This window comes from Rattus rattus, chromosome 6 (assembly GCF_011064425.1).
Source record: "Rattus rattus isolate New Zealand chromosome 6, Rrattus_CSIRO_v1, whole genome shotgun sequence".
NCBI lineage: Eukaryota > Metazoa > Chordata > Mammalia > Rodentia > Muridae > Rattus > Rattus rattus.
The window spans coordinates 108,052,924-108,078,574 of NC_046159.1; the positions used below are offsets into that span (position 1 = coordinate 108,052,924).

Here is a 25,651-nt window from a genome sequence, read left to right on the forward strand (position 1 = left end):
ATACAATCACATCTTACTGCAGCCTCTCTTGATAAACATTTATTCTTGTCTATATGGGGCCAATAGAAAACCAACCGTAGAGGTGTTTCTGAAACTCCTTAGGGTAAGCAGCGAGTGGTACACTCAAAAGTTGTAGGATGAGGGACTTGTGCATGCCTTACTTGATAATAGTGTTCTATTTTGCAAAGTATTTGGGCAGATTTCCACTTAGCCATTTGCTTTTAAGAAGAGATCAGTCTCTGAACTAACCCATCGGCACCGCCATCATCCCTTGGAGCTGACTTTGTGCTACATTCCTCTGTACGTGCATCAAAAATGTAGTGTACAGCCGTTCCGGGTAGCAAATGGGGTTTACCTTTGCGCTTGTATTCTGACCTTTACTCCGTATTCTTGCTACCTACCCCTTGTCTGGATTTACACGTTTTGCTGGTTGGAGGATATAAAATGTCAAACCCTCCTTTTATCTTTCATTTCCTCAGCTAATGACATTTCTTCATGCTCACGGCTCATACGTGCTGTTTCTCTTTTTTTTTCTGTGAAATGCCTCGTGTTAGTGGCTTCCTGTTGTAACAACATAAGAAAACCAAAGGAAGACATGTTTATTTTGGCCCATGGTTTCAGAGGGTTTCATGGTCACTTGGCTCTGTGAGTCTGAGCTGGTGGTGAGGCAGAGCTTCAGGGGGGGGGAGAGACAGGGGCCCCGACAGGGCAAAGATACACCTCTCCAAGGCACACCTTTGGTCATCTGCTGACCTACGTCATGTGGGGACCAACTATCCGGCAAAAAGCCTTTGGGGAAGATTGTGTCAAGCGGAGTGTCCACAGTGTGTCTGTTTTCTCTTGGGTTTGCTTTTGCAGACTTCTTGGAGGAGGATAACTGGACCCTCTGGGATCCTGTAAGGTTTGATCTTTGCTTACTTATGGCTTCCCACACCCCAGGTACTCATCCTGGTGCAGTATTGTTGTTTTCAAATGGCCCACACCTGGCTCGTCCAGTGGAGCCCTCGTTTGGCTGGTTTCTGTCTTTTGGACTTGCTCTTTGTTTCTTGTTTTCCCCCTCACTTAACCTGGCATTGCACCACGTTCTGGGCTCAGCTTGCACCCCGCTCCATCAGCAGTAGAAGCAAGCGCAGGCCAATTCCCCAGGAGCTCTGGGTGGTGCGTGTTTCTGGAGGATGACATTAGGCTGCGTCTGAACCCGGGTTGCGTGCTGCTACTCTGTCGGACCTTCTAGGTGCTGCCACAGGGCAGAGCGAGAAAACGCACAGTCATTGATGTTCATCCATCTCACTGCACCTAACAGTAAGCGAGCTCGTGAGCTGGCAAGATGGCTCAGAGGGTCAAGGTGCTTGCTGCCATGACTGACAAGCTGCTTGATCCAGAAACCACACAGTGGAAGGAGAGATGATTCCTGCAAGCTGTCTACTGACCTTTAAACTCATGCCCAGGCACTCCCGAACACAATAAATGAATGAATATGAATGAATGAATGAATGAATGAGGTGTAAAAACTTGAGTTCATACTGACATCTCTGGACTTAAGGACTTGTTTAGTTTCTTCATTCACCTCTCTCTTGCTTGTTTGCAACTTGTCTGAACAGCGAGTGGCCTTTTGACTAAAATCTGCAGAGAACTGTGGACTTTGCGTTTTTTAAGTGGTAAAAGTGTGTTTCGCCCAAAGGCATGGGCTATGAATTTCAAACTGACTTGACCTGTAAAGTTGGACTGAACAGTTGATTGAACACAACGTGGGAAGCTCAGTCAAGTTCTCCTTCCTGCAGAGGGAAATTGTTCCCTCCACCATGCAGCGAGGCCGTGTGATTGGTTTGTCTAGAATGTGGCTAACTTTATTTTCCGTAGACTTCGCTGGTCCTGGGGTTTCCTCAGCATCCGGATTGACTCAGTCTCATGTTTGCACCAAGGAAGCCACGCCTTGGAGGTGCTTGGCTCTGCTTATCCTCATCCACCGCCACAGTGCTCCAGTTGCCCCCCGAATAACCTCGCATAGCCATTCCCCTTCTTCAGCCTCTCTAGCCGCCCTTCTGTTCTCCGCCCCCACAGCGTTGCCTTTTGCATTATATCACATAGGTGGACCAAACACCGTTAAACCTCTTGGCTATTTTCGTTTCGGAAAAACATGGCGTGTGCGCGCGCACGCACGTACGCACGCACACACGTACGCACGCACGCACACATACGTATATATTTTAAGTTGCTGGGTTGCTGCATGCCTGCAATCCCAGCACTCTGAATGGGAAGAAAGGGGGTTCCAGGGTTACAGAAAGCCTGGAGTGTGTAGTGAGACACTGTCTCCAAAAAGGGGAAAAAAAAAAAAAAAATCAAAGGCTGGGTCAGCCAGGTGGCTCGGTGAGAGAAGGTGATTGTCGTCAAGCCTGAGAAGCCGAGTTCAATCTCTGGAACCAACAGGAAGGAGAGCTCAGATTCTGAGAGCTGTCCTCTGACTTCCACGTGTGCTATGTGGTGCACACATGCCCTTGCACACTTGTATGCACACGAGTAAGTGATTAAAAAATGTTAAAAAGCCAAAGATCTATAGAGAGAGCTCAGTGATGGAGTGCTTGCCTAGCATAACCCACCCGTCCCTGGTTCAATTGTCAGTCCTGCAAAAAATACTAAAATAAATGGCTAACCTGTTTTCCAAAGTGCTGACCTAATTTGCATTTCTACTGCGTATGGCGTTCCCTCTCCTAACCTTTGCTTTCAGCAGTCCCAGTAGATATGTAACGATGCGTTGTAATTTTAATTTGGATTTGCCTAAGGACTAAGGTTGAGCATCTTGTCTGTTTATTTTCTGCTCATGTATCTTTGTCAATTTTTTTCTTTTTCTTTTGGAGGGATGGGGGTCTCACTCTGTAGCCCACATTGACCTCAAAGTCCCAGCAGTCTTCTGCCTCAGCTTACTGAGTGTTTTGGTCATAGGCATGCCCCTGCTGCCATGCTTTTATTGCTTTGGGCACCTCCCCCTTCGTGGGGTTGGCAGGACTTGCATTCAGTAAGCGAGGTAAGAAAGACCCGCTCTGTTTTCCCCAAAGCACCCAGCCTGTCTCTCCCAGTGTCTGCACGCCATAAGCTTATTTGGAGACCTCATTCATTCATGTATTAGGTAAGGAACATTTTCTTCTATTCCTAGTTCATTTGCAGACTGTCATGCCACCCTCCCTCCTGCTCCTTCTGTCTTAAGGGGTCTGTCGAGATGATGACTCGGTGGTTAAGAGCACTTTCTGCAGAGGACCTGAGTGCAGTTCCCACCCCACGTCAGGCAGCTCACAAAGCCAGCTCCAGGGGATCCGATGTCCTCTTCTGCATTTATTATGTGTATATGCTCGCAAGCATGTACACAGAATTAAAAACAAAACAATCTTCAAAAGTAAATGGGGAATAAGATGATTGTAGTTTTTTATTTTATTTTGTTAGTATGGTGATTTATATTTTATTCTGTTTTTAAATTCTGAGCTATGCATGAGAATCCCACTTGGTCATTGAGTGCTGTCCTTTTGGGGTATCGTGGGTTTGGCTGATCAACAGGCGTAGAGATACCACTCCATACTCATGACAAAGGCAGATGAACTCAATGAGACTATATAGAAAGGCAAGTTCCACAAAACAGCAAAAACAAACCTTCCGGCTTATGTAATATTGGGTAGCCACTTTGGAAAATAGCTTATAAAGTTGCTAAACAGAGTTTCCATACAACTTGGCATTTCTACTCTTAGAGAAATAGAAACATACATCCCACATAAAATACAGACACACACACAAATGTCCCTAGAAACATTGTTCACAGTAGAATTGTCCGGTGAAACAGTGTAGCAAAGCGAAAGGATAAAGAACAGGATGACCTGCAGAGGGGATGCAATGTGAAGGCAACCGGATAGGGAACGAACGGCTTGAAAACAAGACTGAGGGGAGTCACGTCACAAAACGTGTCCTACTCCATGCACAGTAGATGAGAGGCTGCCATGGGCAGTCAGAGCCTTTTCTCTATCTACTATGTCTTAAGCGTGAAAGGTGCGTTGGTCCAGCAGGGTTGAGTTTAAGTTCTGTTGTTGCTATGGATACATTTAGTTCAGTAGAGGCTGGGGTGTACTCCAGAAATGCCTGTTTGTCTGTCTCCCTACGTGACTGTAGTTCTTTAGAAACAACAACATTATTTCAGATTTAGATTTATATACCACGAGCATGCCTGGTGCCCAAAGAGGCCAGAATCGGATTCCCTGAAATTGGTGTTACAGAGAGATGTGAGCCACCATATGGGTCCTGGGACTTGAACCCAGGTCTTCTGCAAGAGCAGCCACTGCTCTAATCTGCTGAGCCATCTCTCTAGCGCCTGCAGTGTTTTGTTTTGGTTTGGTTTTTCTTCTGCTCTTAAAGAGTCTTTTTCAATTTAACCAACTCATTCCATTGTTAAGGTCCTTGCTGGCATTGTGGGGCAGGGGCGGGGACCTTCTCTGATGTTCTGATTAAGCCCCACTCAGGAAACTGTGGATCGGGGGTGTGGCTTTCCCCTGTCCCTTCCTCTCCCTAGAGGTTAGCTAGGCTCAGTCCCGGAGAGCCCTTGTAGCACCGTCACTACTTTGTAGTTATCTTTTACTCGTTACAAGTGGGCACTGCATTGTCCACTTGTAGTCTCAGTTACTCAGGAGAAGGTGGGAATATGGTAGGTTTGAGGCTAGCCTGGGCTACATAGTGACACACACCCCCCCCAACACACACCCAATCAAAACAAAACTGTTTGGTGTGCTTGGTGCTGCTGTTGAATTTTAGTTTCAGTTTCATTGATTTTTATCATTACCAGTTCACCCCATTGTTCAGTTTTCACGATCAAATCACAGACCCTGGATTCCACCCATGGCACCACAGAATTCAAACAAGAATTGACTCAGTCCTAAAGAAAGACCAGGATAGTGGCAGTGTGGGCCCGTCCTCAGCATGCCTGGGCCCACCTACTACGTGGTGGGCTCCCCTAAGCCCAAGCCTGATGCTTCCTAGGAAGCGTGGTTCTTCATCTTCCCCTAGTTGGATGCTCATGTCTAGCCTGATTCTTCTACGTAATGTCAGCCCGATACCACCCAGGGGCAGAATGCTACAGGCCCTTAGCCTATTAGGGGAGATCCTATAGGAGAGCTGGAAGAGAACATTCTTCCAGTGGCCAAAGCTTTCCCTAGAGCCTTTCATGCTCTTACCCTCTAGGCCCTGTGAAGAGCTTCACCGGCAGTATCTGAAGGGTTAAAGCCAGTGGTTTAGAAGGAGCAGGAAAAGAGATAGAACCCAGCATGTATGGGTACTGAGGGACAAGGCTATGGCTGCACTAGTGGGAGGATGTGGCTGGAGTGGGGCTGCCTGTCTGACTTGCATTGGTCTCCAGGGCTCGTGTGTATCGATTCTTTGTCCGTCACCTCATGGCTGCTCCAAGGGCTCATGACTGTGTAGCCACCGTGCAGGTAGGTGGCTAAAGCACATATGTTCTAAGGGTGTGTGTGTGTGTGTGTGTGTGTGTGTGTGTGTGTGTGTGTGTGTTTCCCGCAGCCATGTTTCCAGTAGCAGCAACCTTCACATGCCTTCCTCAGAGCTGTGAGATGCACGGAACATGCTGGCTGTAAGCAAAGTATGGAACGCAGAGCTGCTGGTGTGCACTCATTGCCATCGAATCTACATGCTACTAAATAATAAATCAGGAGGAAGATGGATGATACCCAAGGGGTTCCCAGGCAGGCCCAGTCCTAAAAGTAAATGTAGAGTGTCCCCAGAGACCACAATTCTCAGAAATGAATCTGCTTTCTAGCACTCACAGATTTGGGCTGTAAAATGGTCATGGTGGACCAATGGCTTTCCCAGGTTACCTCAGAGGAGGATTTGACACGGTTTCTAACCTACCTAAAGCACACAGTGTTGACCTCACTTCCTCTTTGCTGTTGCTAGCTGACTTTCTCCCGTGTTACATCGCTTGGGACCCCCTGTCTAGGGAATGGTGCTGCCCACAATAGGCTGAATCTTCCTACATCAAGACAATATTGTTCAGATATTCCTACAGGCTAGTCTCTCGGTTGAAGCTTTCTTAGAGGGTTCTAGGTTGTGGCAAGTTGATATTTCAAACAAGCTGTCACAGGTTTGATGGAATATGAGGTGGGGTGGGGGACTAGATTAGGAGGTAGTTATCCCAGAATGATACATTCACGTCTTTACCACGAACATTGTGAATGTGACCTGAGGCATACACAGTCATTTAAGGTGTAATCGGGTTACTGTAAGATCACACTGGTGTTATTGTATTTTTTATTTGCCTGATATAATTGTCACCTTTAAGGTTTACTGCCTCAGTCTGCTAACCTACAACTAGTCCTGGAACTAGCTTCTGTATAATCTGATCTAGGCCTACAATGTTTTCAGCCTCTGAGATTTACTGCTGAGTAAGTTTACCCTTCTTTCTCTGCAACCTCTCTATACAACTGTCCCAGAAAAACCTCCCGCTCCCCCTCCCCCTCCCTTTCCTTCTCCCTCTCCCTCCCCTCCCCCTCTCCCCCTCCACTGCTCTCTTAAGTAGCTTCCCTTTCTCTTCTCGTGAGGGTCTGGTATATCCTATTCTGTCAAATCCTTCTCTGATTCATCACTTTGCCTCTCAATTAGACATCACTTTCAAAAGTCTCTGCTTCCTTCTATAAACTGACTTTACCACACACCTTGTTTGGGATTAAAGGTGTGTCCTAAGGGTCGAGCCACACCATAACTGGAAACATTTTTTTTTTCAGTAAATACTACAATCACAGGTTTCAGAGTATGATCAAACCTCCTGCAACACACTGGAGTAGGGCAGGCCCTGAACTACCGTACCCAGGAGTAAAGTGTTTGCTTGGTATCCATGAGGACTTGGGTTGGGACTCCTTGTTCCCCTCCCTTGACAAAACTAGAGGGGCACACAAAGGAAAAGGCCATGTGTCGATAAGTCAGAGAGCTCAGTGACACAGCTAGTAGCCAACGAGTGCCAGGAACTGAGGAAGAAATGAGGGAAGAAGAAATGTGGGACTCCCTGCTGGCTTCCAACCTCTGGAGCTGGGGACAGTACAGCTCCTATGAAGCCACCTATACAGGAGGAATCTGCACTCCACTGGAGGTACTTGTCTGTGGGTGCATAGACTCCTGGCAACTAGGAGTCATTCGATATAGCTCTCACAATTGGTCTTTAAGAATACATGATGCTGGGGCTCAGCGGTTAAGAGCACTGACTGCTCTTCCAGAAGTCCTGAGTTCAATTCCCAGCAACCACATGGTGGCTCACAACCATCTGTAAATGAGATCCGATGCCTTCTTCTGGTGTCTCTGAAGACAGCGACAGTGTACACACACACACACACACACACACACATACACACACACACATAATTAATTAATAAATAAATAATAAATAAATCTTAAAAAATACATGATACTTAGCCACTATTCTCAATCCCCTTTGCCAGATTGTGCTGATTGCCAAATTGGTCTTCCTGCCTAGAATATAGAATCGCATGGATCTTTTTCCCCTAGAAGTTCTACTCCATCTCCACACGCAGGCAAGTTTGTGTCCAAACTAGCTATAACCAGTGTGGGATTAATATATCTGGCTAAGAAGAGAGAACCACAGTAAAACTCTACACTGTGCTAACAGCGCCCTCAGTTCTATAAAATCCAAGCCACCATCAGTTATAAAATTCACAGTTAGCCAGACATGGTGACTCATGCTTGGAATCCTAGCATTTAGGAGGCTGAGGTAGGAAGAGCGTCACCGTGAGTAAAACTCTGCCTCCCAAAAATGAATGTTGAGGGAAAGTCAGAAAAAGAAAGAATAGCTATTTTATTTTTATTTTTTTAATATTTTATTTATTTAGTATTTATGAGTACATTGTAGCTGTCTTCAGATACACCAGAATCTGTTGTAGATGATTGTGAGCCACCATGTGGTTGCTGGGAATTGAACTCAGGACCTCTGGAAGAGCAGTCAGTGCTCTTAACCACTGAGCCATCTCTCCGGCCCAGAATAGCTATTTTATAAAACCACTAAAAACAAAAACAAAAAACAACTCTGAAAACATGATCAACAGACATTTATAATCTGACTTCATTAGAGAGACACAATTAGATGTTCATCTTGGAACATGTGGTAAGCTGCTGCTGAAAACCTTGCCAAGAGTTGTGTTATCTGAGCTAAGGAAATAGAGTTCCAGTGCACATGGACAAGACATACAACGGTAGGTGTTCATCACTGTCTATACAATGGTGCTGGGGGTCAAACGACACTTTAAAAATCTTTGTTTATGGGGTTGGGGATTTGGCTCAGTGGTAGAGCGCTTGCCTACCAAGTGCAAGGCCCTGGGTTCGGTCCCCAGGCATCGGATCTCTTTACAGATGGTTGTGAGCCACCATGTGGTTGCTGGGAATTGAACTCAGGACCTATGGAAGAGTAGTCGGGTGCTCTTAACCGCTGAGCCATCTCTCCGGCCCATACATACACAATCTTAGGGGTAGTTCCTTACCTTGCAGACGCTCCACCTCCCGTCTCACTGCAGGAATGCCGTGATTTCAGATACATGATACTGACTGAATCCAGCCTTCCTGGGATTCTAGAAATCCAAACTCAGGTCCGTATGCCTGCATGGCGTCTCTAGCCCCCTCAAGCCGACACTCTTGATTAACGCTACTATCTGTCCCAAGACTTTGGGTTTCTTCTTGCACCGCTGTTCTTGGGTATTCTTGGCAATGTAATTAGCCGTTCAGTTTTGTCTTTCTGGAACAGAGGATCCAAGGCGCGGTACCTTGAGCCAGCATGTGGCGTTGTCAGCTCTCTGATTGTGTACCTACATCGAAACATTTATCCTGGTTGCAAAAGTTATTTTGTGTGTGTGTGTGTGTGTGTGTGTGGGTGTGTGTGTGTGTGTTTTGAGAGCTGGTATTTTTGGGAGTCCTCAGCAAGATAGGACTTACCAGATAGAAACATGGTTGACTGTACTGACAAGGGAATGCCATCAGAGACAGGCTATGGGTGGTTCGGTTCATTTGTGTGTATCCCCATGTGACAAGGTCTATTTCTATTACTAGAGACCTAATGATGTGATCAATTAAACTAACTCTGGGATTTGGCAACCCCCAGCTTTCAGCTGCTGAGGGGAAACTCCTTTGGTCTTAGAAGACCTTTGGTTTCTATTCTGTGCTGGTTGGGGCTTTATGGAATGAATTTGGTCTTCTCTCATGTTAGATGGTTTTCACTGGGAAGTCACTGATGCCTTCAAGGGTATATGGTAGTATCGGGGGCATTTTTAGTTGCAAGAGTTGGAGTGGCTATGTGTGTCTGTTACTGCTATCTAGTGGACAGAGGCCAGAGATGTTGCTAGAACACTCTAATGCACAAGGAAGCTGCCTACAACAGAGAAGATTCCAGTTCAAAATGTCCACAGCTCCAGATTGAGAAGCGTTTGCCTCTGTTCACTTAGTTACCATTCTATTGTTGTGAGGAGACACCGTGACCAAAGCAACTCTTCTATTTTTTTTTCCCCAGACAGGGCTTCTCTGTGTAGACTTGACTGTCCCAGAATGCACTATGTATACCGAGCTTGAATTCAGAGATCTCCTTCTTCTGCCTCCTAAGTGCTGGGATTAAAGGCGTGTTTCTACTCACCACCCAGCTGGCTGGTCATGGTAACTCTTAGAAAAAGAAAGCATTTAACAGGGTGCTTTCTTATGGTTTCAGAGATTAGTCTACTGTCGTCATGGCAGACAGACATACAGACATACATGCAGACATACAGATGTAGTGCTAGAGTGGTAGCTGAGAACAATATCCTAATCCAAAATCAGATCTCTCTAGATCTCTCTCTCTATATATATATATATATATATGGTCTTTAAGAATACATGAGAGAGAGAGACTGCTCTTCCAGAAGGGGGGAGCTCACAACCATCTGTAAATGAGAGAGGCTGAAGAGGCAGAGTATACACACACACACACACACACACACACACACACACACACACACACACACACACATACACACACACATATAATTAATTAATAAATAAATAATAAATAAATCTTAAAAATACAGGCAGAGATTGTGCTGATTGCCAAATTGGGCAGAGGCAGAGGCAGAGGCAGAAGCAGAGGGAGCAGGGGCAGAGGCAGAGAAGCAGAGGCAGAGAAGCAGAGGCAGGCAAGCTTTTAAACCCTAAAGCCCACCCTCAGTGACACACTTCCTCCAACAAGACTACACTACTCCAATGAGGTCACACCTCCTAATTCTTCTCAAATAGTGTCACTCCCTGATGACTAAGTATTCAAATGTATGAGCCTATGGGGGACATTCTTATTCAAATCACCACAGAGTTACGGTCTGACTCTGTATCTCTTAAATCCCACTGACATTGTCACCTCCTTAGCAATGTCAGGGTGACAAGAAATTATGATGCTATCCGTTGGGAAATCCTCAGTCAAAGTGTGGCACCTAGATGGTTGGGAAGATGTGTTTCAGTGGATAAAACCCTGGCCATGCAAACATGAGGAACTGATGTCCAATCCCCCACAGCCTTGCTTATAATTCAGGGCTGGGACAGGGGGAACAACCTGCCCCTTCACCGTTCCTCTCAGGCGCACTGGCCAGCCTAGTCTAACTAGTGAGTTCCAGGCCAGTGAGAGACCTTGTCCCAAAAAAGAAGGTGGATGGCTCCTGAGGAACGATGCCCAAGGCTGTCAGTTTCCACATGGACCCACATGTGCTGCACACACCAACATACATATATGATCACATGTATGTGCCAATTCACTCCCCCCCCAGCCCCACCCCCACTCCACTCCTGCAACATGGCTCTAGATTTGTTTGTATGTGCCAGGAATTGAAACAGGGTCTCAATGGTCCAAACTCCCTGCACTCACTGTAGCGAGACAAGAGATATGCACCACTACATCTGGGTAGACTGATTTTTTTTTTAAATTCTATTTTGTGTGCCCTTCAGTCAAATATAGCAGTCAGTCCCACAAATGCCACTTCGTGAACCAGAATGCTGTCCCCTTAGTAGATTTTTGACTGCCTTTGGCTCCCATAAGACTTGATGGTGCCACACCATGTGTGAGAGAGACTGGGTCTTGCCTATTTACGGAGAAAGACACTCCCCTCTTCAGACTGTGGTTCAAGATGCCCAGCAGAGCACTGGATGCTCACCGACGTCACCTTTCAGCACTGCCTGCCCTTGAACACAGTCTCCTACTGCCGCCTTCCCTTCCTAGCTAGTTGCCTGTCCCGTGTATCTGACACCTGCTTGTGGATCCAGGAAATACTGGGCAAACTGATGTGTGGTATCTTCAGTCTCGGTCTGGCCAGTCTCACGGGGTGAGGAGTTATCCAGACAGAAACGTAGCTGGCCACTGCACCCCTTCCCCGCACAGCCTCGCTTCTGCTGAAGGAGAAAATCAGAAGTCACCAACACCCTCTCAACAGTCTCTGATTTTCCTCCTTCCCCACACTGGCTTGATCAAAATGCAGTCCTGAATCCAACCTCTGCTTGTCTCTAGTGTCTAGCTCTCCACCTCCAGCCACCAGCCCTTCCCTTGGGTGACTGAAAGACACTGGTCCTAGGCTGTCTCCCTTTAGATCGTACTCTACAAAAGTGAAAGCATGGGTTTCTCACCCGTGTGATAACTTTCACCCTTACATGTGATTAAGATTAAAGGCCTTATTTTGGCCTCTGAATTTAGGTATCATTTGATCTAGGATATATATATATATATATATATATATATATATATACATATATACACACACTCACCTATATGTGTGTATATATGTATATATGTATATCTATATGTATATGTCTTCTCCATAAATAGTCAAGATCCCAGTCATATATATAACCTTTAATTTATAAATTATATATATTTATATATAGTATTTTTATATATGTATTACATACACATGCATATATATCCTTTAACGTATATATTATATATTTATATATAAATATTTATATATGTGTGTATTATGTCATTTTCATTGTTTTTGAGATGGGGTCTCTATGTAGCTCTGACTCTTCTAGACTATGAAGACCAGCCTGGCCTGGAACTCACAGAGATTCATCTGCTTTTGCCTCCCAAGTACTGGGATTAAAGAACTCCCTCAGCACACACGGGCTGGGCTATATTTTTACGAGAACCTTGTTCTATTCTCAGAGCTGTTCAGTTTGGGCCGCTCGCTCTCTAAGGCCAGCAGTCTCAGCTGCCCCTCCCCTACTCTCTAAGCTCCATGCTGGCGTTCCTGCCTGCCCTCAGTCCCTTTCCCTTCACATTTGTTCCTGTTGTTCTCTGCTGGAGATAATTCTTGTCCACACAGCATTCCCCTTGGCTTAATGGTCCTTAGGGGGCTGCTGTTAATGGCTTAAAGCGATGGATTTGCCTGTCAGGTTGACGAGGGCTGAGTTATGTTGGTTACTTTTAACTGCCAACCTGATACAACCTGGAGTCATCAGGGAAGAGAGTATTAACGGAGTAATTAGTTACCTAGATCAAGTTGGCCTGGTGGGCGTGTCTGTGGAAGATTATCCTGACTGTTAATTGGTGTAGGAAGACCCAGCCACTGTGGCATCCTCCTCCTGGCCAGGGACCAGGGATGTAGACAGTCTAAGGGAGCAGAGTGGCAGCTGAGCGACCGTGCGAGGACCACATGGTCATTCCCCGTGCGTGTGACTGGGTATGGTGCTCTTATGTTCTTATTTTAACTTCCTGATATAATGGAGCAGGACCCCTACTATAGCCATAATAAACCCCATTTTATCCACAGAGTTGCTTCACCCCCACCACGCCTCGTTTTCTTTCCCTATTCATTCTTCCCGAAGTTACCCAAGTCTGTTGTTCGCTTGTTCTGTCTTCTTGTCATCTCCCTGGGGTTTTAGGTTCTGGGTCTTGTTCCACACAAGTCACCACAAGCCCTGTCCTGTAACAACGCCCTCAACACCCATTTTTTTAAACCACCAAACAAAAAGCCTCTCTTCCTTGACCCGTACCCCACTTAGGTTAAGCCGCCAAGCTAAACCCAGCCCAGCACACTGCTTTTCCCTAGCGCAGTCCACAGAGGGTCCTTGTGAGCATTTGCGTAGCTGCCGTCTGTCATCCATTTGTCCGTGTAGGCTCTGTCATCCCTGGAAAGACTATGAGGCTCTTGCCAGTACTTGCTGTCATGTTTTGGAAAGCAGGGCCATCTGGGAGCTGTGGGGATGGGGTTGGGGGTGGGGCAGCAAAGCCCCATGACAGACGTGAGGGGCTGTGTAACTGTCGATTTGGGAAGGATGCAGGCGATTTGGAAGCTGGGAGAACTTTCTTTCGGAGGTTTCGTCTAAGCTCAAGATGGAGACTGCTGGAAGCAAGAAGCAGAGCGCAGGAGGGCCGAGGGGAGAAGTGGAAGGCCAGATGTGTAGCACGTGTTCTGCAAAGACTAAAGCAACGGGGGTGGGGGGGAGGATGGGGGGGGCAAAAAAGGTCAGAGATAGATGGAGATTGTAAACCAAAAGAGAAGAATGCACAAGATCCTGAGATGAAGACATCTCGCAAAATAATGAAGACCAAACCTGGGGAAGACTGTCAGGTGACAGTTCGGGGCAGATACCTGCTCTCATTGATCCTCCTATGCTCTATGAGGAAGTTAGCACCAACGTGGTAAATACATCTGCCTCCCGGGCCGTGATGGCATCTGGGGCCAGACTTGCAGCCAATGCTAAGATGTTCAAGGCAGTGCCTTCCAATGCGACACCAGAGACCTATGGGGAAACGTGGTGTGTGGTGGTGCATAGGACAAGCCTCCCTGCCACCTCAAGTGGTTGGGTTCGGCCGCAGTTCCATGCTGGACAAGCCTGGGTACCCGATAAGAAAGGGAAAGCGATTGCCCTCCTCCTGCTTCCGGCCTGCACATTTCCACCCCCACACCTGGAGGACACCATGCTGTGCCCCAAGTGTGTTCGTAGGAACAGGGTCTTAACTAAGAGCCTCGGAAGATGAAGGTTGGCTGGCTGCGGCATCATTCTTGTGGCGTGATCAGCAGAGCTGCGGCTCACACTGAGACTGATGAAGATCCACACCTTTGGAGGTGGCCGTCTCACCCAGGAATGATGGGATATTGTAAGTTAGTAGACGCTTGAGTACAAGCAGTTTAGAAAAAGCCGGTGAGGCCACCAAAAGGTCCTCCTCTGCTCGTTGCGATGACTGAACACTGGGAATGGCCTCTTACTCTTGTGTGAAGGAGATAAAAGTGTCCGATTGTGTTTGCTGCAGGTAGGTCCCAGGGTAATATGACATCTCCAGATACAACAGTTGCTAGCCCTGTCACCAGCACAATGGGGTCGTAGCCAGTCCCGTCCGTCAACCGTAAAGACTTAGCTTGTGCCTGTAGCCTCTGCGTGTCCTCTTCCCTGGTTTGTATTGTGATGTTAGTGTTTAGTATTTGGGTGTGTTTTCTGCTGTTGTAAAATATTACACCAAATCTGGTTTGTGACAAAAAAAAAAAAAAAAAAAAAAAGGAAGGATGCAGGCTTCAGCAAGGCAAATGCCAGAGACGGATGGGAGCCTTACACCTTGGGGATGACCTAGAGAAGTCCACAAACATTCTGGCTAACACCTGGCTTGATGCTGTGTTGTCTTTATCGACAGGAAATAAGACTGACACATCTGGTATAACTAGCATTGACCAGAACCAAGACAAACCAGCGACAAACCAGCCAAGCAGTGCTACATCATCTAAAAGCTTAGTCCAATCTCCGACACCGACATCTATTTCAACCTCCACCCCAGACCCCAAGGCCACTCAAAGCAGTAACAGTTCAGTTACAACTCCCAGTGACTCCACCACTGATGTGACAAGCTCTTCCACTAGCACTGTCCCCACTACTACTAGCAGTGGGCAGACAGTCCCCTCTGGAGGCAAGAGCAGTGACAAAATTACCACAGCCCTACCAACCACTTTGGGACCAGTCAACGCCTCTTCTCAACCTACTGACCTGAATACCTCGACAAAGCTTCCTTCTACCCCCACAACAAACAGCACAGCAAGCCCTCACCAGCCTGTGAACCACACTGAGGGACAGCACACCACTGTTCAGAGCAGCTCTGCTTCTGTGTCCAGCATTGACAATGCTACGCTGTCGTGGATACCTACTACACCCAGTAAGTCATTCCTTGGCAATTTTTGTTTGTTTTTGCTTTTCTTCCTTCTTTCCTTTCTTTCTTTTTGCATCCTTTTTTTCCCTCTCTTTTGGTTTTTCAAGAGAGGGTTTCACTGTGTAGCCTTGGCTGGCCTGGAACTCACTCTGTACACCAAGGTTGGCCTCTAACTCAAGAGCTCTAACTGCCTCTGCCTCCTGAGTGCTGGGATTAAAGGTGTGCACCACCATGTCAGGTTGCTTTTGTTTTTCTTAAGAATTGAGAAGGGCTGGAGAAAAGGCTCTTTTGTTTAAGAGCACTGGTTGCACCTACAGAGGACCCAGGTTCAATTCCCAACACATGCAGGGCAATTGACTACCATTTGTAATCATCTGACACCCTCTGCTGGCCTACGTGGGTACTGCATACATGTGGTCCATAGAGAAAAAGGCAGGTAAAAACACGTGTGTGTGTGTGTGTGTGTGTGTGTGTGTGTGTGTGTGTGAGAGAGAGAGAGAGAGAGAGAGAGAGAGAGAGAGACAGAGAGAGAGACAGAGAGACAGAGAGAGACAGAGACAGAGACAGACTGACTTGGCAGTGCATTTTCTCCTACTCTCACTCAGTTGGAAGATAACGGTTTGCTGAGTTTTAGCCATTCTATGCTGTCTTGTGCCTTCATCAGACCTAGCCTTGGATACCCCTCTGAGCAGTGATGGACGTGAGTAGTGCATAATTCAACCAAGACAGAATATTCCCAGGCATGATGATGTGGTTGTGACAGCAGGGTGTTAGAAAATTCTCAAGCAGTGCTTCTCAGACTTGTTTGGTAGCAACCCACCGTAGGAAGCACACTTTTAAATAAGTAAAAATAAGTCAATAAAGGTCAGTGTGTGAAGGCACTTGCTGCCAGGCCTGATGACCTGAGTTGGATCCCTGGACACATATAATGGAACAGGAGAGTGGCCGACTCCTACAAGCTTTCATTCATTCTTTCAGGACTTGTGGCATGTTATGCGTACTGCTGTTTCCTGCCTCCCTTCCTCTCTTTCCTTTTCTTCCTCCTTCCCTCCCTCGCTTCCTCTGTTCTTCCCTCCTTTCCTTTTCTGAGACTGGCTGGCCCAGAAGGAACTCGCTCTGTAGACCAGCCTGGCTTCAAACTCACGAGAGATCTGTCTGCCTCAGCCTCCCAGATGCTGGGATTAAAGCTGCACCATCACATCCAATCTTATTTCTGTCTCTACTTACTTAGTTTTAAAAGTGCCACCTTAACTGGGTGCTTAAATCTATGGCCAGCCCGGAAGCCTTAAAATCCCGAGTCGGAGTTTCTGAGCATGAGCCTAGGCCCTGGGAGACAGGGCCACACCCTGTGGCGGGGCTCAGAGTGCACAGGCTCAGAGTGGTCTGTTCAAATCGTCCACTCTTGCAGTTGTACCATGTGACCTTGGACAAGTCACCAAGGTTCAGTTTCCCTGCTCATAAGCAGGGACTGTCTGAAAGGAGCGCATGCCTTTTAAACACCAAGCACAGCCCCTCCTACAAGGCTTGCACAATTTGTTAGCTGTGGCTCGCCTGTCCACGGGCCCCATCTGTGCCTCAGAGAGGTAACTGCAGCGTAATTTCTGTGACTCCTGCTTAGTTCTTACTTTATCCAAGTCTAACTCATTATGCACCACGGCCCAGGACAGTACTTCTTCATTCCTGCCTTTTTCCTTTTCATAGCTACTGGTGTCAGCTTGTGAGAATCATAAAGCCAGAAAAGACTCCCTTCCTTGGCGGGTACAGCTGGCTTCCTCCGCCTTTGCTTTGTCTGTTATAGAACCGATAGGTACCTCTGAAGGCACTCAGCCCAGCGCTATCCCGACGCCAGGCATCACCACACCGGTCTCCACACCACTACAGCCTACGGGGTCTCCAGGGGGAACTAAGTCGGTGCCTACAACCGAAGAATTCACACACTCCACTTCTAGTTGGACTCCAGTGGTCTCTCAAGGGCCGAGCACACCCTCACCCTCTTCCACCTGGACCTCTGGGAGTTACAAGGTAATTCTAGCAGAGCATGGGGTGAGAAAGCCCAGACTCAAGGGAAGTCTTTTCCTTTGGCCTTCTCAGAGCTCCTGGTTGGGCGGGCGCTTTAAGGAAAAGTTGTCCGTCTCCCGCTTCCTCCGTTCTTACCCAGTTTTCCAAGAGGCTGGGTAACCAGGTACTCTTGGTTTTGGAACTGACTAGCCACGCCGGAGCATGCTATCTGCACTTCCCCTGTGCCACCCACGCTCACCAAGAGGAGAATCCAAGATCAGGTGACTCTGTGCCTAAACCTTCATCTTTTGACCTCTTCCAGCTAAAATGTGATCCTGCCATAAAGCCCCACGAGGAACTCCTCATTCTGAACCTCACAAGAGACAGCTTTTGTGTGAGTACACATGCCTGAGTTCACCATACATCCCACCCAGTACGTGAGCTCCTGAAAGGGAGAATAGTCTTTTCCCATCCAAGTTCAGACTTCTCTAAGTCAGGCAGTACACACGGGCCTGCTTCAGGCCCAGAGAATGTGCAGAGCATGCGCAGAGCATGCGCAGAGCATGCGCAGAGCACGCGCCACCACTTTTACTGCTCTAGTTGCACGCGTTCTCTCAGTCTCTCTCTCTCTCTCTCTCTCTCTCTCTCTCTCTCTCTCTCCCTCTCCTCCTCTCTCTCCCCCCCTCCCCCCCCCCCTCCTTCCCCCTCCCCCCCCCCCCCCCCCTCCTCTCTCCCCTCTCCTCTCCCTTCTCCACCCCCATCCCCACCCCTCTCTAGTTCCAGCTAGTTAGGACATTGAGGCAGGAGGACTGAAGTCAAAGTGGTGCCTTGGCCACCAAGTGTATTTGAGGCTAGCCCTGGCAACTTAATGAGACTTTTCTTATTAAAAGTAACAGGAGTGCTAGAGGAAGCACTCTCCAAGGCCTCAGAAGAGTTACATTCTGAGCAATCGCCCTCTGTCCTGATAGTGCAGCCATAGTTCCTGGTCCCCTGCATAGATCCATATAAGAGGGTATAGAAATGTGTACAGCTCCCTTCTCACCACCAGTGTTCTGGGACCAAGGGTTTGGTGGACCTGCACAGCACATAGCCATTGACCTCCTTGGTACAGGAGGCGGCTGATTCGTTGCTGCCCTCTACTGGCCATTGCCATTTTTGCAGCCACTTCTAGGATCAAGAATAGAAGAGGGCTTGCTTGGGTTCTCTCTAGGTTGGAGACCTTGGGCTCTGCTATTTTCTTCCAGGGTTTTATTTTGCTGTAACTTACCGAGTGAACTACAGAGGCATGAACTTGGCCATCAGGGGTTTAGAGGGAGGAATGTTGTTCTGGGATTGAGCTTTGGCGAGAAGGCAGGAATAGCATTGAAATTGCCCCCAAGATGATGTCTAGGTTGAAGTCCACCGGATATGTATTGTTAGTGGGACGCATTCTTCCCTGTTCTAGAAAAAGATGATGGAAAGTGCTGGATCCACTCCTGGTGGTGGAGTAAAGCGCTTCTAGGTCGAAGGAACCGGCACATGGGAAGTGTAGCGGGGTAGCATGTGGGAGACTTAAAGGTCAAGAGCTCATGCTTTCAATCTTAGCATTTAATTCAGAATCAGAGAGGGAAAACATCAGCGAGCGATGCCTGAATTGGCAGTGCCAAATAAAAGCCCATAGCTTACACCTCAGCATCAGCCCGAAAGCCCTGTTTCTGTCTTCTTTGGGCTTAGGTCCATGTATGTAACACTGTGGATATCCCCAGAACCTGTGTGCTTCTCTTTCCCTCTCAGCCTGAGGTGGCGACAAGAGGCTGGAGACGGGCAGGTTTCGATCCCTGCATTGCCTCTCTCCCTGGCAGTGGAGGAGTGCCACAGCTCCTGTACCCTGTTTTATCCCACTCCTAGCTGAGGCATAATACAGTCACTGGTTCCAGAGCCTCTGGGACCTTGCAGGGAGGACAGAGGAAGCCTCGGGGGTGATAAGCAGACAAGATGTCCAGGCTGAGGGGATGGGAAAAGAATTTGGAATGAGATTGAGAGGATAAGGACTAACCTGAGAGAAAAATACAAAACTTAATTCCCGGCGATCACTGGTGCTACTTCCTGGAGTAGCAGCAGTGAAGTATGGAGAAGGGACTCTTGCAGGCTGAGTGGGCAGGGGGCAGCCTCAGAAGCCCGAGCAGTCATGGCACAGCCTGGGAATCACCTGTGTTCTCTATACACTAGAAGGGGAGCCCTCCGAATGAAAGATTCTTGGAACTGCTGTGTCACTCAGCCAAAGCGTCCTTCAAGCCAGCTGAGGACTCGTGTGCTGTGGAGCTGGCCCCCATTCTAGACAACCAGGCGGTGGCAGTGAAGAGAATCGTTATTGAGAGTGAGTCGAGAGTGAGGGGACCTGGGCCTGTGCGGGCGGGGGTGCCCCAGAAGAATGGTTGGGGAGTGGAGGCACCTAAAAATAAACAAGCCAGCAACCATCCCAGGAGACCCGAGGGACTGGGATACAGGACATTCTCTTCTTGGGGTACCCGCTCTGCCCCTGCCATTTCACTCTGGGCTGGACTCTGGAGGCATTGGTCTCTGTCTCTCCCACAGCGAAGCTTTCTCCTAAGGCTGTGTTTGAACTGCTGAAGGACAAATGGGACGACCTGAGAGAGGTAAGAAGCTTTGCCCTGTACTGTCCTAAGCCCAGCGTCCTCTGGTATAGGAGGTCCTTTGATGGTATAAGTATACAGGAGAGGCACATCCCAGTGGACAGGGTGGGCAGTAGGATGGGGCAGCAGACACAGAAGAAGGGCTCCCATTTGACTAGAGTGGGGACAGGAGGTCCGGACTCTGTTTTCTGCCACTTAAGTTCTGTGTCTCGGCAGGCTGGAGTCAGTGACATGCGGCTGGGGAAGGAAGGACCTCCAGAAGTCAACGAGGACCGCTTCAGCCTTCCTCTCATCATCACCATCGTCTGCATGGCGTCCTTCCTGCTCCTCGTTGCTGCCCTCTACGGCTGCTGTCACCAGCGGATCTCCCAGAGGAAGGACCAAGTGGGTATTTTCTTACTCTAGGTAGCCCCGTTACCCAGTGCACCTTTCACTGGGTCCCTCCACATGAGTGGGCCTGGACCCTTTGAACAAGGTCCCCACTATCAAGCCAGCTTGTCTCTAACAGTGGAGACTCGATGTGGAAGCAAGAGCAGAGACACGGGCCTTAAGCCCTGGTTCTGTCCGTGTCTGAAAGTCAGTGCTAAGTCTGCAGCCTTGTCATCAGCATAGTGGGAATGGTACATTGCAGAGCTGTTCTGGAGATTTAGGGTTATGATCCCTCATTATATCATCTATCCTATCACCTTAGGCAAGCGCTCCTCTACCCGATCTACTAGAACTACATCTTCTCTGGTGTGGTGGCATACATCTGTAACCACTTGGGAAGCTGAGGCAGGGGGATCACAAGTTTGAAGTCAGCCTGGGCTACACAGCATGACCCTGTCTCATCTTTCCGGTGCCGTTCTGCTGTGGGTATGCGCCCTAGCTGCAGACTACTGAGAGCGTCAGGACAGTTCCCACACCTACTGACCTCAAACACTGAATGAGGCATGAGTGATGGCAATGCGTTTCCACAGCCAAATCTCAGTGCACAAACTACTGCCTGGAGGTCCATAAGGACCACCCCGTTGTTCACCTTGACCATTTGGAAAGTCCTGTCCAGATGGTCTGAAGGAGCTTCTTCTCCGCCCCCGCCCCCTGTTATTTACTATATGGAATGAGGTAGAAAAGCAGAGGTCTTAGGGGGAGGGATAGAGAAGAGAAAAAAGAACTTAAGGACAAAAAAAATGTCTTCAGAAATCTTTCTCCATGACGTCACAGACTGCCACTGGGATGAAGATAGAGAGCAGATGGTAATTTTAGGATATGGGGGAGCACTCATGAGACGGTCAAGGCCAGGGTGGCCTCTGCCCCCACAAGTGAACCACCCGAATTTAATCTAGCCCACTTGAGGTCCCTGGGGTGAATGGGGAAATGTTTCCTATGAAAGCTCACAGCACTCCAGAATCACCTTCTTTCCTGTGTTATGGTCCCCACTTTAGCAACGACTCACAGAGGAGCTGCAGACAGTAGAGAATGGTTACCATGACAACCCAACCTTGGAAGTGATGGAGACGCCTTCTGAGATGCAGGAGAAGAAGGTGGTCAACCTCAACGGGGAGCTGGGAGACAGTTGGATCGTCCCTCTGGACAACTTGACCAAGGAGGACCTAGATGAGGAAGAAGATACACACCTCTGATCAGTCTGCCAGCCACTCCGACCGCACCGCAGCGCTCTCGACCACCCAAAGTGCCATTCGGACGGGGGCGGGGGGGGGAGGGGACTTCCCACCTGAAGACAGAAAGATTGGGGAGGGAGAATGGACGCCGAGGGTTGTCTCCCTCCTCCCCATCCCCACAAGGCCTTAATTTTCCCTTTCGAGTTCAACGAAGTCACATTCTGTCCAGTTTCCTCATGTAAAAAAAACCTACTTGTGCCTGAGCCCAGAGCCGCTGGAAGGCAGGAAGGTGGAGAACGCCATGCGAGAGGCTCTGGCGCTCCTCCAGGAATGGCACCCACCCATCTCATAAGTAAGATGACCAAGGCCTTAAGAGGTCAGGTAACCCACACAGGGCCACACGGCCATTTGGTGACAAGGGTGGTTTCCCTCGGTCTGGTGCTTCGTTGCATCAAGACTACTGTGTTCATCTGTGTCCATCCCCCAAGGCACAAGACACTCGAGCCGGCAGGCTAGAAAGAAAACCAATCCTCTATGGTCTCAAGGACAGGCCCCAAATTTCCATCTCCTCTAACACAGCCTCTGCCAGCTTGTTGAATCCCGCTTCCTGTGAGTCAGTCTTTAGTCCCACTGTCTCCCAGGGCAGGGCTTTGAACCTCTTGGGAAGATTTCCTTGCCTTTGCTTAGCGGGATTGGGACCTAACTCACAGGCCTCACTATCTAATGGAGTCTGCCTAAGGGGTGGGTGGGCAGGCAGAGGAAAAGGAAGCTCAGGCTGGGATGGCTTCCTCATGGCAGCTGCTTCTGTACTGACACTGGCCTATCATCCAAGGCACTCCCTAGAAGACACTCCCCCCAATGTCCTCTGGCCTTCTGCTCCCTCTAGGAACAAATCTGCAGTAGCTACTGAAAGCAAGATGTTCCTCTTTTCCTTGTTCACTGCTCAGCTGAGGGGGTGACTCCTCAAATCCGAGTGTCACAGAGCAGCTGTCTAGGGACAAACATGTCCTGGGGTTCTGACCGGTCCTTAATTGGTTCCTGATTGGCAAATGTGTCTCAGTAGACAATCGATCGAACCTACCTGGCATTATTCCACAGGAAGCTCAGGGGCTTTTCAAGTTACCGAGAACTTGGGTGGTTGTGTTATGGTGTGTGTTGTGTGTGTGTGCGTGTGTTGTGTGCATGTGTGTGTGTTTAATTCAGCTCCTAACTGCCAAAGGCCAAAGCTCAGATCCTGGAGACTGTTATCTCATTTCATTGGTTTGCACCCTCCTTTGCCATGGAAAGAGGCCCAGAACATGCAGTTTTAAGATTCTTTTACCCATTCTCCTAGCACGGAGCCAGGTTTTTGTTTCCGGTGTTCTTTGTAGCACCCCAGCTGTACCATTTCTGGTGGCCTCTCAGGGAAACAAAACCATGCCTAGGACCCAGCACAGGAGTTTCACAGGCCCAGCAGAGTCAAGCAGCCATGTACAAGGCTGTCGAGGGCCCGGCATAGCAATGTTTCATCTGGTTTTCTGAGAAAGGGGTGGGGGACCCTGTGTGGGGCTTTGAGTTAGGCCTATGGTCTGGATTGTTCTTGGGCATAAATCCCCATGACTGACTGTCTGGTTTGAAGCAGCGTATTTAGGGGAGCTAGGGGACAGACAGGTGTTGTCTGCCTAATCCCATTGTTAGAGCTGTCACTCTGAGATAGGCTAAGGAGAAAGGCTGCCAGAAGTCAAGGAAGGCTCTCCGTGAGTTTCACAGGAGTTGAAAAAGAACGCTAACAAGAACTCACAACCCCTTGGCCTGCATCTCTCAGATTTGCAGGGGAGGGTGGGGAGCAGTGCCAATTTGGGGGGAAATTAGGTTCTGTCCTGAGAGGCAGCCAGCACTCCTTCTCCTTTGCTACAGTCAATGGGTAAGGCCATGACAGACAGCACATGCGCTCTCTGCAAACGGGTCAGATTATAACCCTACAGCCTGTCAGATATGGCTTAACATTAGACAACAGATACTGTGTCTGAGCTGTTGGAATAGCTCTGCCCAGGGTAAGCCCATGGAAACTCTGCCCAGGCTGGCCCAGTGTCCCTTCCTGTGCACTCAAATTGTGTAGCGTTTCCGTACAGCTTGAGAATGTGGCCTTCACCACTCTTAACCACTGGGACATCTGTTCCACAAGACATGCTGCTAGCGTCTATAAAAGTTATCTTCCTGTGTCTATTACTGGGTTTTTAGAGCTGTCTGTGAGTTCAGAATCTCAGGCCCAGTCTGAGAGAAGGAAGCGGAGGGGACTTTAGAACCAGCTGTACCAAAGAGAAATCAGAACTTCACATTGCAGGGGCAAAATGGCTTCCCCCAGCTGCAAAACCCAAGGGCCTGATGGTTGGCTGAACAAAGCCAGCCGCTCTTGTGCTGCCTGCCGTGTGAATGGCGAGGGAAGCAGCTGAGCACAGGGCACAGAGCAGTCTGCTTGGCCGAGCAGGATCCAGACTCATTTAGGACACTCACGCTCTCTATCTTCCTGATAGAGAGAACCAGCAGGTGTTTTACTGTTTTGTTTGGTTTTTGTTGTTTTGTTTTGTTTTGTTTTGTTTTTTGCCTACTTTTTGGACAACACACTGGTGAAACTTTGAAGAGTAAGTTGAAGTTGACAAGACCTATGCACGTTTTTGACAATGTAAATACAAGAGCCACATGTTTATTTTACCCTGTACTGCTTCCAGAGGGTAAACTTTGGGAAAGACTTGATAGCTAAGCCTCCCACCCCCCATTTTCTGAATAAGAATGTAAATGTCTATTTAGTAGAAATGACTTTTTTAAAGAACTGAAGAACATAACAAGACAGGCTGGTAACACGAGAATTTGCCTTGTAAATAGGGGATTTAAAATTTTAAAATACTGTCCTTGTCCTCCCCAGCCAAGTCTCCATCCTGCTGCAGTTCGGGCTGGAGTTTAGCATGGTCTGTGATGGTCACGGGGGAAATTTAGGAGATACAGTCTTTCTACAAGAAAACACATCTGAAGCCACAAAGAATCTCCCGAGGGCCAGAGACAAGATGAAAACATGCATCCCAGACTGCCCGCCCTGTGCTGCATGTTTCTCAAGAACAGGGAATTAAGGACTACAGCTCCCAGGTACAAGGTTAATACAGGATACCATCAGTCCTTCCTCATAATAACCCTGGAAGGGCTAGGAGGACACAAGGGACACAAACAGCCATGTGCTGGGCTCTGGAATCACATGGTCCAGATATCAATAAACATTTTGGGGACTTGTTTTTTTTTTCCTGTCAGGAAATAATTTTGAAAAGTTCCTGAGGAATGTCCAGTAGAATGAGGATCAAAGGGACTAGCATAGATGAAGGTAGAGAGGGAGAAGCCCTGTAGTGCAGCCTGTGTCACTGTCAGTCATATGATGCTTCCCTCTCAGGTCTGCGAAAAATCCACCACTGAGCTGGGATCACTGTTTCATGGGGTTTTTCTGCTTCTTTGTGAATGCCAACCAGCTTGCCCAGGAGATTGGGGGAGTGTATGTGGTAGTGGACAGGGGTCTAAAGTACACTGGAATTTATCGAGAGACTATAGTTAACTATTACATTTTCTTATAAAGTATATTTTGGAAAATCGTACACTGTCAATTAAAATGCTTTTGTGTAAGCTGGTTCAGACCCTAGTGTTTTGCTCTGGCTTAAAAGTCTTCATCCATGACCTGAGGCTATCAGCTACTTTGAGGTCTAATTCGGGCAGTATCTGCTGCTCTTACCAGTATCTGCTGCATTCCACCAGTAGAGCGGGAAGAGGAGATGCTGGAAGGGGTGGAGGACTCCAGGGCCTCAGCCTGAGAGGACTGCTTTCCTCACTGTGCACTGTTTACAAATTTGTCACTATCTAACTCCCCTTTACTTCTGTCTGGAGTGTAACGATAAGTGACCACCATCAAAGAAAGATGCCATGCCAGTTGGGTATAAAAACATCAAGAGATCAAAACGAGCTCCCTACAAATCAGCTCAGTTCCGCACAGATGGTTGCTACAAGTTGCCTGTTTCTCTTCTCACAGTGAAGGATGGAGTTGATGGCCGTGAACATGAGCCATCTCTTGGCCGAATTACGGACAGGTACATTTTCTCAGGGCAAAGGAACCCTGAATTACCAGCTTGAAGTAGGGAAAGGTCTGTCCTGCAGATCTGGCCCATCTCTGCCTCCACCTCGGCAGTCATGACATTTTCACTTCACTTACAGGAAACCCAGCACGG

The 25,651-nt window shown here is 48.2% G+C and overlaps 1 protein-coding gene and 1 pseudogene across 1 annotated transcript in view; both read left to right on the forward strand.

Moving 5' to 3' along the window:
• Positions 1-25,059, forward strand: part of Podxl (podocalyxin like) — a 47,071-nt gene extending 22,012 nt beyond the window's left edge. Inside the window, exons 2-7 of the mRNA XM_032906797.1 lie at positions 14,675-15,187; positions 16,980-17,203; positions 17,502-17,573; positions 19,388-19,535; positions 19,754-20,196; positions 21,237-25,059. Of these exons, the coding sequence (XP_032762688.1) occupies positions 14,675-15,187; positions 16,980-17,203; positions 17,502-17,573; positions 19,388-19,535; positions 19,754-20,196; positions 21,237-21,434 (1,598 nt within the window). The 3' untranslated portion in view covers positions 21,435-25,059. The remainder of the gene's footprint in view (positions 1-14,674; positions 15,188-16,979; positions 17,204-17,501; positions 17,574-19,387; positions 19,536-19,753; positions 20,197-21,236) is intronic.
• Positions 13,379-14,026, forward strand: LOC116903616 (annotated as a pseudogene).
• Positions 25,060-25,651: the final 592 nt, after the last annotated feature.